Genomic DNA, 16600 nt, shown 5'->3' with positions numbered 1-16600 from the left:
TTTTAAAAACTAATAGCGTGTAATATGAAACTATTTGAAAATTTGAATAAATTATATAGAATCACTTATATCCAATAAAGTATGTAGAACTAATAAAAAAATATCTAAATAAAATATCCCAATAAAAATTGACTGTCAATTCTTTCATTTTAATAAAATTAAAATACGAAAGTCAATCAAAAGCTATAATTAAATATCTTAGTTTGTCTATAAGAATTTGAGGCTTGCCATCCCTTAAATCCCCTATCCACTTGTAGAAAAGAACCACGGTGACTCAGTTCTCTCGCCGTCTCCCTCCCTGTTCTCGTTGACTCGCTGTTTCCTGCCGTTGACTTTATTTCTCTTTTACCGTTCATCTTTCTCGGCCTTGTGGCCGCTTGTTCGTCCTCTATCGTCGCCGTTTCACGTACATTTTCCGTTTGGTAAGACAGTAACTATGGAGGCACACGCTTACAAGTTAGTTTCACATATTAAGACAATTTCATATTATTAATCATAAGTCACATCATATTTAGTTGTTTTTATTTTATTAATAGGTGATTGAAAAATATCTTTATGTTTCAATTACTTTTGTTTAGTTTTAGAACACAGTCGGGCATCCAGAATTATGAACAAAACTTTGTGTACATCGGGGAATTCTTCGTCTAAAATAGAAAAATTTATCATTTGGAACAAGCCCATTAATGCTAGTGCAAATCTTTTAAATGTATGCTGAGACTAGATCTATTGATGGAGATTGAAATTTGATAAGATTATTCTTAAGCTAATGTTGCGGATCTATAAACTGACATCTCAAGAAACTTATTTATTTATTTTTTGTTTATGGTTTTGATCTTTTAATTGGCTATATGTTTTGCAGTTCCTTTCATGGAAGGTAATAGTGGATCTTGTAGTTGTCTCTACAATGATATTCGGTGTTGATTTGTTTGAGGATTACCTAAGTGAACCAAAAATCGATTTCATTTAGACAATAGTGGGGATGTTTATGTGGGTTAAGTAAATCAAAATAGGGACGTTGTAGGTCAAATGAATCAATATAGGCACATGAACCACGTAAAAACTGGTTAACCAGTTCAATACTTAGCCATATATATGTTGGTTAAAGCTTCCAAAAACTTGTCACATAAGTGCTATTGCAATGATTAATAGCCCTTTTCGGCTTGAAAAGAGAAAACGTACCTGCCTCTCTATGTATTCCAACCGAGTTTAGAATTAATGGCCTTTAACGTAAAAATCAAAAGCAAAGGTTAAAACATACGTATACACATTATGCACCATATAGCTTTGTGGAAATTATGCCTTCCAAAATTGTCAAGTTTCAATACTTCAAGGACTAAAATTTTAACTTGACGTGACATGTTTTCACAATTAAACGGTTGTGGTAGATGCAATTAATAAGGAATCAGATTCAACGACAAGTTTCTCTTCTTTTCAAAAGGTGTTTGGTGGCTAAATTAATATGCATGTAATAAATATTCCTTGTGTTGGGTAGTGACTTAAACGTCACAAGAAATATATAACGCTTAAGGTCTGAACCAGTTCATTTTTATCATCACAAAAATATGCATCACCATTTTTAGCTCTTTGTAATCTTTTTGTTCCAATTTTGTAAACACTGAAGTTACAGTGGATTGTTTTTCGGCTTCCGACCCTCATGGTTTTTCCAGATTTGGGTTTTCCACGTGAATCATTGTATCTTTTTTATGTATCGTTTTCATTCATTTTTCATTGGTGGTTGATTATTGTTTGATATTTTGATCTTATTCCGCATTGAACCAATATTATTCTAAGTTATTCGGATTCTTGGAGTGCAACCACATTCGTCTTTTACTACATACCTCCAAAAGCAAATTCAAAACTCAAAGGCTGGGGATAAAACTCAACATATTTACAATTAGGGTTCATGCAATGAAATTTAAACATTTTGCAGGTGTATTTCATATGAAAAGTTTAGAGGGGCATATGTATTGTATTTTAATCACTTAAAAGTTTTATTTTTAAAGAATTTGAAGATATGATTATTATTATTGAGCTTTTAATTGTTTGCTGAGACTTAAGTTGCATATTGTAACTAATATTATTTGGATTTTATGTAGAAACATTATATATGTACCGGATCGTGATGTCGAAGCATGAAGAAAGCTGGTGAAACCGACTTTCATAAACAATAACGTGTGGAGGAGTTTCGAAAATCTTGGGAAGGGTGAAGAGTCATCGACACATAACTCGTAATGGTTGTTCTATCTGAACTTCCAAAAGGATCTTCACCTTCTTCATCAACTCATGGTCATATTATATCAACTTGTGGTCCTAGATCATCAACTCAGGATGATAGATATGATGTATTTTTAAGTTTTAGAGGTGTTGACACTCGTCTTAGTTTTACTAATTATCTTTATGAGGCCCTTATAGATGCCAATATCAATACCTTCTTGGATGATGAAGAGATTGAAACAGGGGAAGCTCTAAAACCAGAATTAGAGAGTGCAATTAAGGCATCTCGGGCTTCTATTATCGTATTGTCTAAGAATTACGCTTCTTCAACATGGTGCCTCGATGAATTGGTGATGATCCTTGAGCAGCGTATGTCCTCTGACCATATTGTAATCCCCATCTTTTATCATGTGGAGCCCACCCATGTTAGGAAGCAACAAAGTAGCTTTGGAGATGCCATGGCTAAACATAAACAAATGATGAAGGCAGAGACAAATCCAATTAAAATAAATCAATGGGCTAAAAAGATGGACCGATGGAGTAAGGCACTTGTAGAAGTTGCTAATTTAAAAGGAAAGGATGTAAAAGGAAGGTAACATCTTTCTTACCCATATTTTCGTACACCTTCAACTTTGTTTGAGTAAACACATGAAATTTCATTACCACATTCTCCATATGCATTCAATAAATTTTTTTAGTATCATCAAATTCGCATATTCTTCATTCCTTAATAATGGGGATGACAAAATGAATCTAAGTATCATGTTATGTGATCCCATAAATCAATTTATATAGATAGATTAACTTTTACGATAGTTTTTTCACACTTGTTGCACATTTAGTATTTTATCATAGGTTAGTTCATTTAGATAAATGTTTCACTTATTTTTATATGCTTCTATTAAAAACCAAATTTTAACCATTTGATGTGCGTCTACTATTAAATATACAATACCACTTCCAAACACTCATTTTTATGATTAAATAACTTCTCTTACATGTAAGTAAAAGATATCCATTCTTCACTCTACACGTATCCTTGTATCTTTTCTTTTTATAGACTATCCACGGCTGAGGCTCACTGGGCTTTTCCAAATTAGGCTCACATGTGTGGTGTGTGGTACTGGGTTAGGATCCTTATAAAGTTAGATGAACCATTAGTGAAATCTTGTATTACATTTGTAGCTTTGGTCTTATTATACATTTATTTATGACCTCACTAGCTTATATGGTTAAGTTCAAACACAATATGGTTTTGATGTGAAAAACTTATTAAAAGTACTAACTATTATATAATTTCGGTTTAGATCTTTAGATAAATTAAATATCCAAATCTGCTTTGTTAGTTTGTAGATTGTGCATTGAAGTTCTTCTTAAATCAAGTTTCAGGTTTGAGAGTGATTTAATCGAAGAAATTGTAAACGACATCTACCGTAGATTACGTATACCCTTAGGGAGTGTTCAATCATTTCTTATTGGGATGGAATATCATATTAATTTTGTCACTTCATGGTTGAAAGATGGATCCTCACATACGGCAGACATACTTACTATCTATGGTATAGGCGGGATCGGGAAGACATCATTAGCCAAACATGTCTATGGGCTATATTCTCGTGAATTCCACACAAGTAGCTTCATTGAAGATATCACAAGGAAATGTGATGGACAGTTTAATGGGTTGCTTGATTTACAAGAACAACTCTGCAATGACATTTCAAAAACAAGTTCAATTAAATTTCATGATGTTTCGATATACACTGCAAAGATAGAGAATGCACTAGCCCGTAAAAAGGTGTTTGTAGTTCTTGATGATATCAGTACCCTTGTTCAGTTGGATGCATTACTTGGATGCAAAGGTTTTCATCCCGGAAGCAAAGTTATAATAACCACAAAGGACAAATGGGTGACAGAGAGTTGTGAACTATTCAAAAGAAACATTAAACCCAAACATGTAAAAGACTTCCTTGAAGGCTTACATGAGATTAAATCACGACAGCTTTTGTGTTCCCATGCGTTCATGTGTAACCATCCCAAGGCAGGTTATGAAGAGGTGACAGATAAGCTTATGAAGTATTGTCAAGGACATCCATTGGCTCTTGAAGTTTTGGGTAAGTCTCTGTATAATCGGGATGTGGCTTACTGGGAAGGGTGCATGGAAGGGCTAAAGAAAGAAATTAGTTCCCCTATAAATAATGTCTTGAGAATGAGCTTCGACACTTTGCCATCAAACAACGACAAGGAGTTGTTTAAGCATATTGCTTGTTTTTTCGTCGGAACAGATAGAGATGTTAGCGAAACAATATTAGAGGCATGTGATATAAACACAAGATCCGGAATCACGAATCTCATTGACAGATGTCTTCTTAGTATTGGACCGAATAATGAATTGAAGATGCATCAGTTGGTCCAAGAGATGGGAAGATTTGAAGTACGTCAAGAATCACTTGACAAGCCATGGAAGCGAAGTCGATTATGGTGTCATAAGGAGTCATTCAAAGTGTTGAAACAAAAAAAGGTAAGAGGCCATGTATACTTTTAGTAGTCTGAATGCCCAAAATATTTTGCATTGCCTAATTTGCTTATTTGCCTTTTTTTTTCTTCTTAGGGTAAGGGAAATATTCTAGGCCTTGCCCTTGACATGCGCATGCTTGAGAAAGAGAAGTTGGGAGCATCATTTGAGCTGAAAACAGATGCATTGAGTAACATGGATAGTCTTATGTTACTACAACTCAATTATGTGCACATGTATGGGTCTTATGAGAACTTTCCAGAGGATTTACGAGGCTTATGTATGCATGGGTTTCATTTAAAGTCTATCCCTGCAGAATTACCTATAGTGAATCTTGTTGGTCTTGACATGTCATATAGCAATATCGAATCATTTGTAAGTTGTTATAGTAATCAACAACGACTTGAGAAGAGGCAAAAGGTAAACTTGTCTTGATTTATTATTCATCCACGTGAGTTGATCAAATTCAATCCTATACTAACTTATTTCCATTTTGTAGGTGGATGGATCGTGCTTAAAAGAGAAAATATTGTTTGGTTCACTAAAGATTCTTAATTTAAGTTTCTGCAAACAACTTCATAGTGTTAGTGACTTTGATCAACTGCCTGTGCTTGAGAGGTTAATACTTAGAAATTGCATTGCTTTGCTTGATATTTGTGAATCAATTGGGCAATGTGTTGAACTTGTCCTCATTGATGTGAGCTACTGCAAGAAGCTTGAAAAACTTCCAAGAAATATAGGGAAGTTGAAGAAGGTTAAAACAGTGTTGCTAGATGGTTGTAATCTTGATGAATCTCGAATCAAGAATATGGATGTGGATTCACTGGAAATATTCACGGTTAACAACATTCGCATAAACAAAAGAACCTCTTTCTCTTCCTTTGTGGGTGCCATACCACATGATTTGAAGTCCTTTGCAATGTCTTTACCGAGGTCTTTAGTAAGGTTGTCACTTGCAAATAATAAATTGTCCCATGAATCCTTTCCCACAGACTTTAGTTGCCTATCCATGTTAAGGCATTTATATTTAGATGGTAATCCTATCATTTCCATGCCCAGTTGTGTGAGAACCCTTCCTAGACTTGAGATACTTAGCATGGAGAATTGTAAAAAATTGAAGTCAGTCGAGTATCCTCCACGTACACTAAGAGAGTTGTCTATTAATCCTTTTGATGTGCATTATGTAAAAAAAGTTGTATTTGATCCAGAAATGTGCCCACTCAAGCTATCCGTAAACTGGTTAAATTACTTATCTACGGTAGATTGTACACGTGGGTCGTACGAAATTGAAGGTGTGGTCAAAATCCAACCAATGGCGAGTGTTGAGGAAAAAGTATTACATCGCTTGGGCTGGACTAATTTAGACTTCCTTAATGAAAGACGCGTGAGAACTAATTCTTCAGAATCTAAAATCGAGGTTTTGTCTAGTATTTATGTGAATATGTATAATATTATTATTAATGTGATTAACTAAGGTGGTTATATTTGGCAGATGATGATTTACGAATTTGCAATATTCAGCACATTGTATGAGGCGGAGGAGATGCCGAGTTGGTTTAGGCATAGAAGTGTGGGACCATCAATATCATTTACCATCCCATCATCATCATCATCATCTCCAAACAACCTTACAGGACTCAACTTCTGCTCTATACAAACATCAGAACCTTCTGCTGAGTGTTTTTATTTATCATATGGTCAGTTCCCCATTACGCCAATGATGACAATTAGTAATATAACAAAAAACCGTAGGTGGATATACGAACGTTACAGGGATAAATTTAGTGAAGGTCTAAAGTGTTGGGTGATGTTAAGTCATTGGATGTTTGGGATGAATGAAATGGAGGCTGGTGACCATATTACTATTACTGTTACAGAACCATATGGTGAAGTTATAAAGGAGTGTGGGGTGAGTCTTGTGTATGATGAAGGGGAAGAAAAGGAAGAAGAAGATGCATTGGGTTATTACAAGTCATGGAATCACATAATTGGTGGAGATCTCTCTCCTTTTCAAACAACAACCGGAGAATACCTCCTAAACAACACACGTTTTTTTGAGACTGGCATTGAATTGTATCCATATCATCGTAAATTCATTACTGATGGCCCCAACTTTCAAGGTAGATGTTATTTTTGTTATATACATTACAGTAATGTCTTATTTGTAATGACTTATTTATTTTTAGTAGATAAATAAATGTTTCATAAAACCCAAATCCACCCATTTATCATTGATTTTGTTGAACTCTACTATAAGAGTTTGTTTTTATAAAATATGAAAAATAAAATTTCTACTTATAATTTTTTAAATGAATCGACCCAAGTAGTGATCTGTTTGAATGGGTCTATGTTAACTGATTAAGTCATCATATGTTGGATGACATAAATATTGGGACCCAATACAAACTCATCAAGCCTTCTATGTTAAATTAACACATAACTGTTTATCTGTTTTCAGAACAAAAGGAAAAGTATTGGTTCAGAGCTTTTTCTCAAAGAAGTTCTAGCACAATTGGTAGCGCACGTGAGGTATACATTTTTGACACCCAAACCTTTCTCTCATCAAATGAATAAAAGGCATACACAACCAAAGATGTTGTCATCAAATTTCTTGAATGGCTTAGGATGAAATAAAATAAAAGGAGTTATAACCTTGCAATGGATGCTTGAAAAAGGCAACGTCAAAATATAGTTTGGGTTGATATGATAGGGCATGAAATTTGTCTAATATTCTCTAACTTTTAATCTTAGAGTGGGAGCATACGAATTACGATACCTGATTCCTTTTAGGGCTCTAAATTTGGTGTTTCTGGTTGTTATCAAGGTCTTTTAGTTTTTATTTACTTACGATCAAATGTTTGACACTATCGAGTCGATTTATCTTTTTTTGTTGAGAATTTTCATCATACAATTCAGTTTTCTCTTCCCATAAAACCTCATACAATGCGTCTACTAGTCTACTGTACTTCTTTAATACAGTCTTAGTCTTGGCCTTAAGGGCCTCTTCCTCGTTCTGAACTTCCACCAATTCATTTACCTACATTTCATTTTATTCGGCTTTTTTGAATCTGAATTGATTTCTGACATGTTTAGAGGCAACATTTTCCGGATGCTTTTTTTGAGTTAATTAATAGAGATATTAGAGTTGTAAAAATCGAATACTTGATCCTTTAATGAGTTTGGTGATATCAGAGTAGCAACCATAAGGAAGAAGTGGGCTTGTTTATTAGAGTTCTCATCAGATGTTGACTTTCTCCATCTGAGTTGATATTTCTCCACAACTTTTTTCCCATGTGCACTTTCTCATCCGTCTCAACTTCTTGATATTTCTAGAATTATATGATCCATGCTTCACCACTTTATTTTAGCATTGTAATCGTTGGAAAAATGATTTTTCTTGGCCATATCTGTGAAACTTAACAGCATGGCCACTTCCGTTTTTATGGTTTTTAAACTTTCTTCATCTTTGGATGTTTATACTGTGGGGTAGCATTTTGGAAGGTGTTAAATGAAGGATGTTGCTTGTAATCTTTTCCAATAAGATGATTTCCACTGTTTGGATTCTTTATGAATTTGTGGAACTTATTTGATAGAGAACCCAAAATTTTATCACATTTTTTGGAACCCAACTTTCTGCAGCCTCTATCTCTGGTTAATTTACCCCAAATGTATTGGGGTTCACTTCATAATTTGTATTTCCTCCAAAAAACTTTATACAACTTTGAACTATTATTTTACTACCAGAGGTCATTGGATTCCCTCTAATCAATGGAAATGGTCCCACCGAATTGCATTGGACTTTGAACAAACAGTTTTTTCGTGTTATGCTACTTCTCCATGAACATCATGTGTAGTGATAAACTGCTAAGATATTTAGATATTTAGATCACAATTCTCACTGTTTACCATTGACCTCCTAGACTAGACATAAGTTTAAGATTTATATTTTTTCACTTGAAGCCTTTTCAACCTGCTAACAAGCATACTACACAAGTCAAGGGTTTCAGTTAGTGACTATTATAATTTTTGCATTCGTTTAGGCCTTGTAGTCTTCTATTTCTATTCATTAACATCTTTCACGTATATTTAGCTGATTCACATATATCTAAGAACAAACTTAAAGAGATCTTGTTGTATTCTATTGTCATCATGTTTCAAAGTCACTAGGGTTGAGTTCTTTCCATTCAATGCACCATCTATAATAGATGTTTACAGGTCTACCATGCTAATAACAATCTATCACACTCTAGAAAACAATAAGGATTGTTTAAGCATATTACTTTTTTTATGGAGTGTTATTAATAGAGGCCTTCTTAGGATAGGACCAAGCAATAGGTTAAGAATGCATAAATTTCTTCAAGAGTTTTGGAGAGATGTTGTTAATCAAGAATTTAAGAAGCCATGAAAACATAGTCGACTATGGCATCACGAAGAGTCATTAAGTCTTTTGAATCAAGAAAATGTAATATAATATAAATACTCCTAAGTTTCTATCTGTTTTCATAGCATTTTGTATCATATTTCTATATAGTTACATAACTTTTAAAATTTTCTTAGCTTTCCTTTATTCACAGGGTAAGGGTGAATCTTCTAGGTCTCGTCCTTGACATGAAAATTCTTGAGAAAGATGGTTTTCTGAATTCAAAATAGATGCATTTAATAAGATGGGTAACCAAATGCTACTTTGAATCAATAGCATGAAACTCAATGAGTTATATCCTTGTTTTTTCTAGAAGATATAAGATGGGATGCTTGTTGTCACCTCTAGTAACAATTTATCTTTTTGGTTTTTGTTTTGATAGTTGTATCTTTGATTGCCAAAAACAGGGGAAAGCAATATGAATGGTTTTTGAGTTAATTAATACACATGTAATGAATATGATGTAAGTCGTAATGTTGTTTTTATTACTTCATATATTTGTTAATTTTTTGTTGTTTGGCTCATGTGATTGAGAGAAAAGACTGTAGTTTAATTGCTGAGTTGTCATGATTCTCATGATTCTCATGTTTTAATGTTCAGTAAGGTGAAATTCGAAGTTATATAACTGGGAAAGTGAATTCTGTAGTCACAACTTTGTCCATTTCCATGCTGCTCTTTTGGTTATAGAAGCCCCTAATTTCATAATGTTGTTGGTTATGCTTCTTGATTCTGTATGATTATACAACAGACACATTTTTGTTCTCTTGTTTCCTTTTTCAAATTTATGATCAACCAGAGGATTGCTACTCTCTGCTTGGGCCACCCGACATATATACCATTCACATCACATCATCAACAAGTGATTGTGATCGGTACTTTTGAAAAGCACGTGGAAGAGGAAGAAAGCTAGCAAAAGTAATCTAATACATTTTAAAGTGGTGACACAATAATATATATTATCTGACCATTGCAAAATAATTTGTATACTGATTTTTAAAAGGAACAATCTCAATTGTAGTCTCTGTTATCATTTCAGAAAGTGTTAAAATGGGGAAATGTTCAGACTTCAGATGGATTTAAATTGGTGACACAATTAGATACGTACCTGATATATATAATCTCTAACCATTGCAAAATAATTTGTGTACTGATTTCTAAAAGGAACAATGTCAAGTGCAGACAAAGTTGGAGTCTCTTTTATTATTTCAGAAGGTGTACATTAATTAAAAGGGGTAATGTTCTATGCGATGTTCAAAATGATAATCTACCCGTCATTAGTGGCATCAAGTACTAAGATTTTGGCACTTTTGTACACAGTCAATGGAAAAATTTGCAGGGTGAAATGGTTTACTCTAAACTCGGGAAGATAGCTTACTTGATTATTAGTTTATTATGATTTACGTAGAGGTGGTGTGACAACTTTCAACAATCAATGGATTTGGATCAATTTCTGAGGCGTTGTTACTTTTTTCGAAAGTAATCAGTAATGTGGCTCTGGCGATTATCCCGATCTTAGCGGTTGTTATATTTCAGGAAAAGATGAAGCTAATTGCTACCGTGTTAACCATTTACAGATTTGCTTTTTATGTTTATCATTATTATCTTGATGAATCATTATCCATGAAACTCGGCCAAGAAACGGAAATGAAATTGTGAAACATAAAAACAAACATCTGTAAGAAGTTACAATCACTAGAACAGTTATTACGATTCCTTGTAGTCCGCCTACTTTTATGACAATAATCAATAAGGTTGTGTTATTTACACATGACTCTATCGCCACTACTGGAGAAGCTTTATAAGGTTATTTTTAGTGATAAGGGTTAATTAACAAGGCTTTTGCACAAACAAGATTGATATTAAATTCCTGTCTCACCTAAAAGGAGGGACAAAAAAGGTGCAGTTTTTGTGCAATCGGCAGTACAAGTCTACCAATATATGTCAAACAAAATAAAAGGTTCCTAGCTCCATCAAATAGCTTAATACGGTTCTCGATTCTAGCAATTCCGGTTCCACTAGACGAACCGGAGGAGGCTAAAATTATTTAACGGGATGGAAAATGACTGAATGGGACTGCAAAATGACTTACTGGGGCTGTAATATGACTTAATGAGGCTGGAAAACGGCTTAATGAGCAGGAAAATAACTTAATGGAGTTGGAAACCGACTTTAGAACCAAAATCCAAGAACCAGGTTAGTCCCTTAATGGTCCAATTCCCGGTTCTTCGTTTCAGCTTCAACTAGTTCCCCGTATTTTGGTTGGTTCTACCAAATTCATAACAAATGCATTAAGCCCTTAACAATTTAGCAAAGTATCAAACTACCAAATTCAAAATAAAATGTATTAAGTCCTTAATAATTTAGCAAAGAACCAACCTACCAAATTCATAACAAATGCATTAAGCCCCTAACAATTTAACAAAGTACCAACCTACCAAATTCACAAAGTACCAAACCACAAAATTCACACAATCAAGCAAAGTACCATAGCATTCGATTATCAATTTCATATAATAAGTACATGACATGGTGCGATGATTATGACTGTAGTTACCACTGAGAGATGATGTCAACTTCCTTCCAGTGATCTCCGGTGAATTAAAAAAGTACCGGTTCCTCTTCTCCGGTAAGAACTCCGATGTGAAGTATATATCAAGGTCTATAAGAGTTTGATTTTTCCGTTTAAATTATTGGTAATCACAATAGAGTTCGCATCAGATCGGAATCCATGAGTATAAGTAAATATCTTATGAAGCTTCAGACGGTTTACCAACAATTAATATCAAGGGATGTCAAGTTGATTAATGGATTAGTTTTCGGAAAGTGTTGTGGTGTTACAAGGAGCATAAAACTAAAGGAATTGTTATTATTATGTCACGTTTAATTATCTTATTCTAGATAGACTTCTTATCCGATAGGTTAGGCTAGTTTGTTATTTTCTTGTGGCTATTTATCCAACTATTCTGATGTAACCGGGTACGATTCAATCAATGAAACAAGAACTGATTCTCAGTATAATCTGACTTTCTTAAAAACGAAGGGTAAGACTCCCAAGGGATGTCAAGTTGATTACTTGAACTCCGGCGAGATGAGAGGGACTAATGTTCGAAAGACCATTTTCCGGCGTAGACTTCGTTGACTTATTCTGATAGTTTTGTTTACGTTTTCCTTCGATGAACTATAGTCAAGTGACAGAGTTCCATCATAATTCCAACGGAGACCATCAACTGTGGTGGCTTATGAGAAGTGGTAAGACTCCCACGAGAGAGGCATGTTTTAGAAAGGAGAAATCCTGTTTTTTCAGGTAAACAACATAATAACGGTGGTCGATTATTGCCGCCGCCGGAGTAGTGTACTGTGTACCTGAACAGGGAGGGGGGGGGGGGGGGGGGGGGGGTATATGGCCACTTTTGGTAAATGAGGAAATGTGCTCAAATATTTCAAATATTAGAAAACGTATCGAATGATCTCTTATTGGGCTTTTTAAGTTATTGGATTAAATCAAATGGTTAAACTACATAATAGGTATTTTGGGCCAACAGTAATTTAATAACACGCTTAAAAACTTTAGGTATTTATAAATTTATACGATTTTCTAAATTTTTTTTAACTAAAAAATATAAAGTCTATGCAGTTTTAAATTAACTGGTAAATGTGAATTTTCCTAAATATGTTTATACATAATTGTCGTCTAAGTCAGGCACCATATTATATATGTCCATATACAAATTTTATAATGAATCTAATTTAAGAGATTTTTAATAACCAGAATAATGAGAATATATATAACATATCATTTCATATGGATATTCATATGGGTTTATTAAACTGATCATTTATTTAGTTGGGAAATACTTTTAAATAGATAGTAATTGTTAGTTGGATCTTATTTAGCTAAATCAATTAATTAAATAGAGATAAATATTATTGATCTAAATAGCTAAATTAAAGTAAAATAGAAATAATATTTGTAATATGCATTTAAATTTATGTGATTGTTCTCATAGGAGAAACTGGTGAATGATGAGAGGATATATAGGCTTTGACATTTCAAGACACGACCATGTTGTATCTTCGGAAACGAACATCAGGTACATGAAAATTTTATTTTAAAGATGTTAAAAATGTGCCTCAACATTTTGTGTTTTATTGTTTGATTTTGTACATTTGCATAATATAATTCCTACAAGAATGTATCTACATAGCTACATGCCTACATGAACACAAGGAGAACAGAGGCAACGATGATAGACGTTGAACCAACAATGAAAGCTGCAAAGCGAATAATGGTAAGTCGGAAAAGGAACTTTGTATATATACAAAGAAACTTTGTATATATACAAAGAAACTTTGTATAACGCATCAACAAGGTATAAGGATAATGATATGTACTAATTGAAGGCAAGAGACTTTGTATATATACACAAAAAGGTGAGAAATACAAAGTTTACAAAAGATATGTACAAGAGTAACAAACTAGGAAACAAATAAATCTAATCTTTTAGAGGATATTCATAATCATTGTTATTAACCTTAATACCCTCTCCCCCAAGAGAATCGTGGGATATGGTCCAACGTCGATCTTGGAATGAAAGGTGGATAATAAGGGTTGAGGAAGACTTTTAGTGAAGACATATGTAATGTTTAAGTGGGATGGAATGAATTGAGTCTTTAGCTTTCCTAATTGAACAAGTTCATGAGTGAAATGATAGTCGACTTCAATATGTTTTGCGTGTTTGTGAGAGACTAGTTTGTCACCAATGAACAATGCTCCTTTGTTGTCAAATAGCAGGAACGAACATGTTGTAAGAGAAATATGTAAATCAACAAGGATATTTGTGACCCAAATAATGTCTGTAACAACATTTGCAAGGGAATGATACTTGGACGCGCATCTTAATCGAGAGACATTACGTTGTTTCTTGGAACCCCAAAAAAACAACACTAGAACCAAGAAAAATGGAATAGCCAAATCCCAGAGGTTGATCTATGAGTGTCAGGACCAGATGCCCAGTCAGCATTTAAATAAGAGAGAAGACAAGGTTGGAGCGAGAGTAAGTTAATCCAAAATGTGATGTGCTCTTGACATATTGTAGAATACGCTTAACAACAAGAAAATGATCATAGGTTGGATTTTATAAGAGCTGAATGACATGATTTGATGGCTTTTATAGGTTACAAAAATCTTATTTTGGCGGAAAAACTCAAACCCTAAGTTTACATGCAACCTAAAGGATCTATGTTCTCAATATGATTTGCAAACAACTATTGAATATCAAGAACCGTAGAAGTTTGTTGCTATTTTCGAAATTAAGAAAGGGTTATTAGAAAATACATACCTTTAGTTTATTATAAGAAATAAACTAATATTCCTTTTTAGTTGGTCTTCAGAAAGCAAACACTAGAAGTCTCCTGTCACACCCTAAAACCGGAATGGCGGAATCATTTCGGGGAGGAGGATGTCATGTTTAGCATCACAACTAGTGTATAATAACAATTAGAGCAACACAACCAACACAATGGATACATATATGAAAAATGTTTACATCGGTTTGAAACTTGTTTGCAATACATCAAAAGTATGTAAAATATAAGTATAAAACTTTTATTGCTCCTGCTTCTCAAAAATCCCGAAGGTCATTGTCTATTGATTTTCTGAGAATACATGCAGTTTGAAAGAGTATCAGCATAAAGCTGGTGAGTTCATAAGTGATATTTTGTAATGAAAATTTATTGATGAGTTTGTAAAGAAAATGTTTGTATGTTTCCAAGGAAATCCAATATTTTCTTTAGTGGGAGCAACATGTTACCATCTTCGGGTGAAACCATGAGTGTTCGTTACTAAAAACTGTTGTGGTATGTGAAAATACATCTTTTGTGACTATCTATTTCCAATTATAATATGTAGGTATTCCGTATGAAAAGCATTATATAAACGGTTCGGTTTGAAAACCCTGGCTATCAACAGTATATGTAGTATGTTTTATTACTTAAAATAAAACCATGTAGTGAAATCCCTAAAATCCTCCAATTGTAGTGTGTAGTAATTTTATTTAGTGAAAATAAAATTGTTGAAGAGTGACAACTGGTAAACCAAAAGTAGTTTATACATATTGTGAGTCGTATAACCATACTTGATATGACTAGCGACCTTTAGAACATTCTTCAGGTGTTGGTTAAATGACATTTGTCACCCTAGGCATGCCTGCCTAACTGTAGCTAGCAGTTCGGGAGTGGGATTGTCAGTCCCGAATAGATATATTCACAAATCTCACGCTCTTCCTCTAGGAGACTCTGGTTATACTATGTTAGGATTTAACCTTGTCCACCTAAGGGTGTAGTTTTGAAGTAGTGCCTCACCATGCTGTACAATCTAGTTTACATGAAATGTTGTAGCGTTATACCGTAGTGAAATCCGTATGTATATAGTATGTAGTGATAATTATGCTTAAATAGTTATGAAATGCCATTTTAAGTGTAGTGTTGTATATCATAAACTAAATATGTCATAGTTTATATGTTTAGTAGTGAAAGTCTTTGTACTTGTTACATTTCGAAAATCCCAAACTATACCTATTATAGTTTGTGTGTATGAATATGTATGAACTTGTATGAATTCCCAAACTATACAATTTTGGTTATATGTTGTAAAACGCCCCTTATGCTCGACATAGTACAAAAGGGGTATAATATGAGAATTACATGCGTTTTATACTTGTTAAAAGCTATTTGTATTAGTTTACAAAAGCATTTATGTTTGGCTTTTATTACCCCTGGAAACGTTTTAAAAACCAGTAAAAGCGTAGGGGCATGAACTCACCTTGAGCGAGTGATTTGTATGAAAGATCGGTACGAGATGTTGAATGTCAAGTGAAACCTCGAACTCAATTTGATCATAATAACATGTAATGGCACATATAGGAGTCAAATGAAGGTATTTCACTACTAGATACGATAGAAAATCACTCTAGGGACTCGGAACCACTTGCACTAAGTGTTAGAACCTTAAAGGATTGCATGAGGGATGTGTATGGCCACTTTAAAGGTGTGTGAGGCCCAAGGGGTGTGCGCTCGTACACTCATTATGAGAGGTGCCTTTATGGTGTTTTCAAGGTTCAAATTTGCATCCATGAAGTGTTCTAGGTCTATACTCGATTGTAGTGCAAGTTTAGGGTCTTAGAAGCGGGTTTGTGGCCTTAGGGTGTGCCTGTGGTCGCATAAAGGGGTGTGTTGCCATACATGTGTGTGTGTGGCCATACACAGGGGTGTGTGTCCATACACACCTCATGTTTGTGTCCAAAATGCCAACTTTAAGGTGCAACAAAGCTAGGGTCATGTCCCACTTGAAGGTAGTAGTCAAACTCTCACTTTAGAGGGTCTTTTAGGAGTGTGCGACCACCTTATGGGGTTTGCGGCCAAACTCTCTTCTAAATGTGAGGAACATGATGAATTTT

The 16600-nt window shown here is 34.1% G+C and overlaps 1 protein-coding gene across 5 annotated transcripts; it reads left to right on the top strand.

The window, feature by feature from the left end:
* Window positions 1-236: 236 nt before the first annotated feature.
* Window positions 237-9798, top strand: LOC145098573 (disease resistance protein RPV1-like). Of its 5 annotated transcripts, XM_079036208.1 has the most exons (9): window positions 293-422; window positions 860-1705; window positions 2097-2806; window positions 3598-4732; window positions 4823-5146; window positions 5226-6143; window positions 6219-6846; window positions 7185-7255; window positions 9284-9798. In XM_079036208.1, the coding sequence occupies exons 3-9, from the start codon at window positions 2232-2234 to the stop codon at window positions 9374-9376; spliced, it is 3744 nt and encodes a 1247-aa protein (XP_078892334.1). In that variant the 5' UTR covers window positions 293-422; window positions 860-1705; window positions 2097-2231; the 3' UTR covers window positions 9377-9798. The 5 variants fall into 5 exon arrangements, with proteins under 5 accessions (XP_078892342.1, XP_078892345.1, XP_078892329.1 ...); XM_079036216.1 differs by lacking the exon at window positions 860-1705 and having other exon boundaries at window positions 237-422; window positions 3604-4732; XM_079036219.1 differs by lacking the exon at window positions 860-1705 and having other exon boundaries at window positions 237-422; window positions 9301-9798.
* The last annotated feature ends 6802 nt before the right edge of the window (window positions 9799-16600 follow it).

Source organism: Lactuca serriola, chromosome 1, assembly GCF_051521515.1.
Source record: "Lactuca serriola cultivar US96UC23 chromosome 1, Lser_US96UC23_V15, whole genome shotgun sequence".
Classification (NCBI taxonomy): Eukaryota; Viridiplantae; Streptophyta; class Magnoliopsida; order Asterales; family Asteraceae; genus Lactuca; species Lactuca serriola.
The sequence above is the reverse complement of the archived record's forward strand: the minus strand, read 5'-3'. Positions and strand labels throughout refer to the sequence as shown.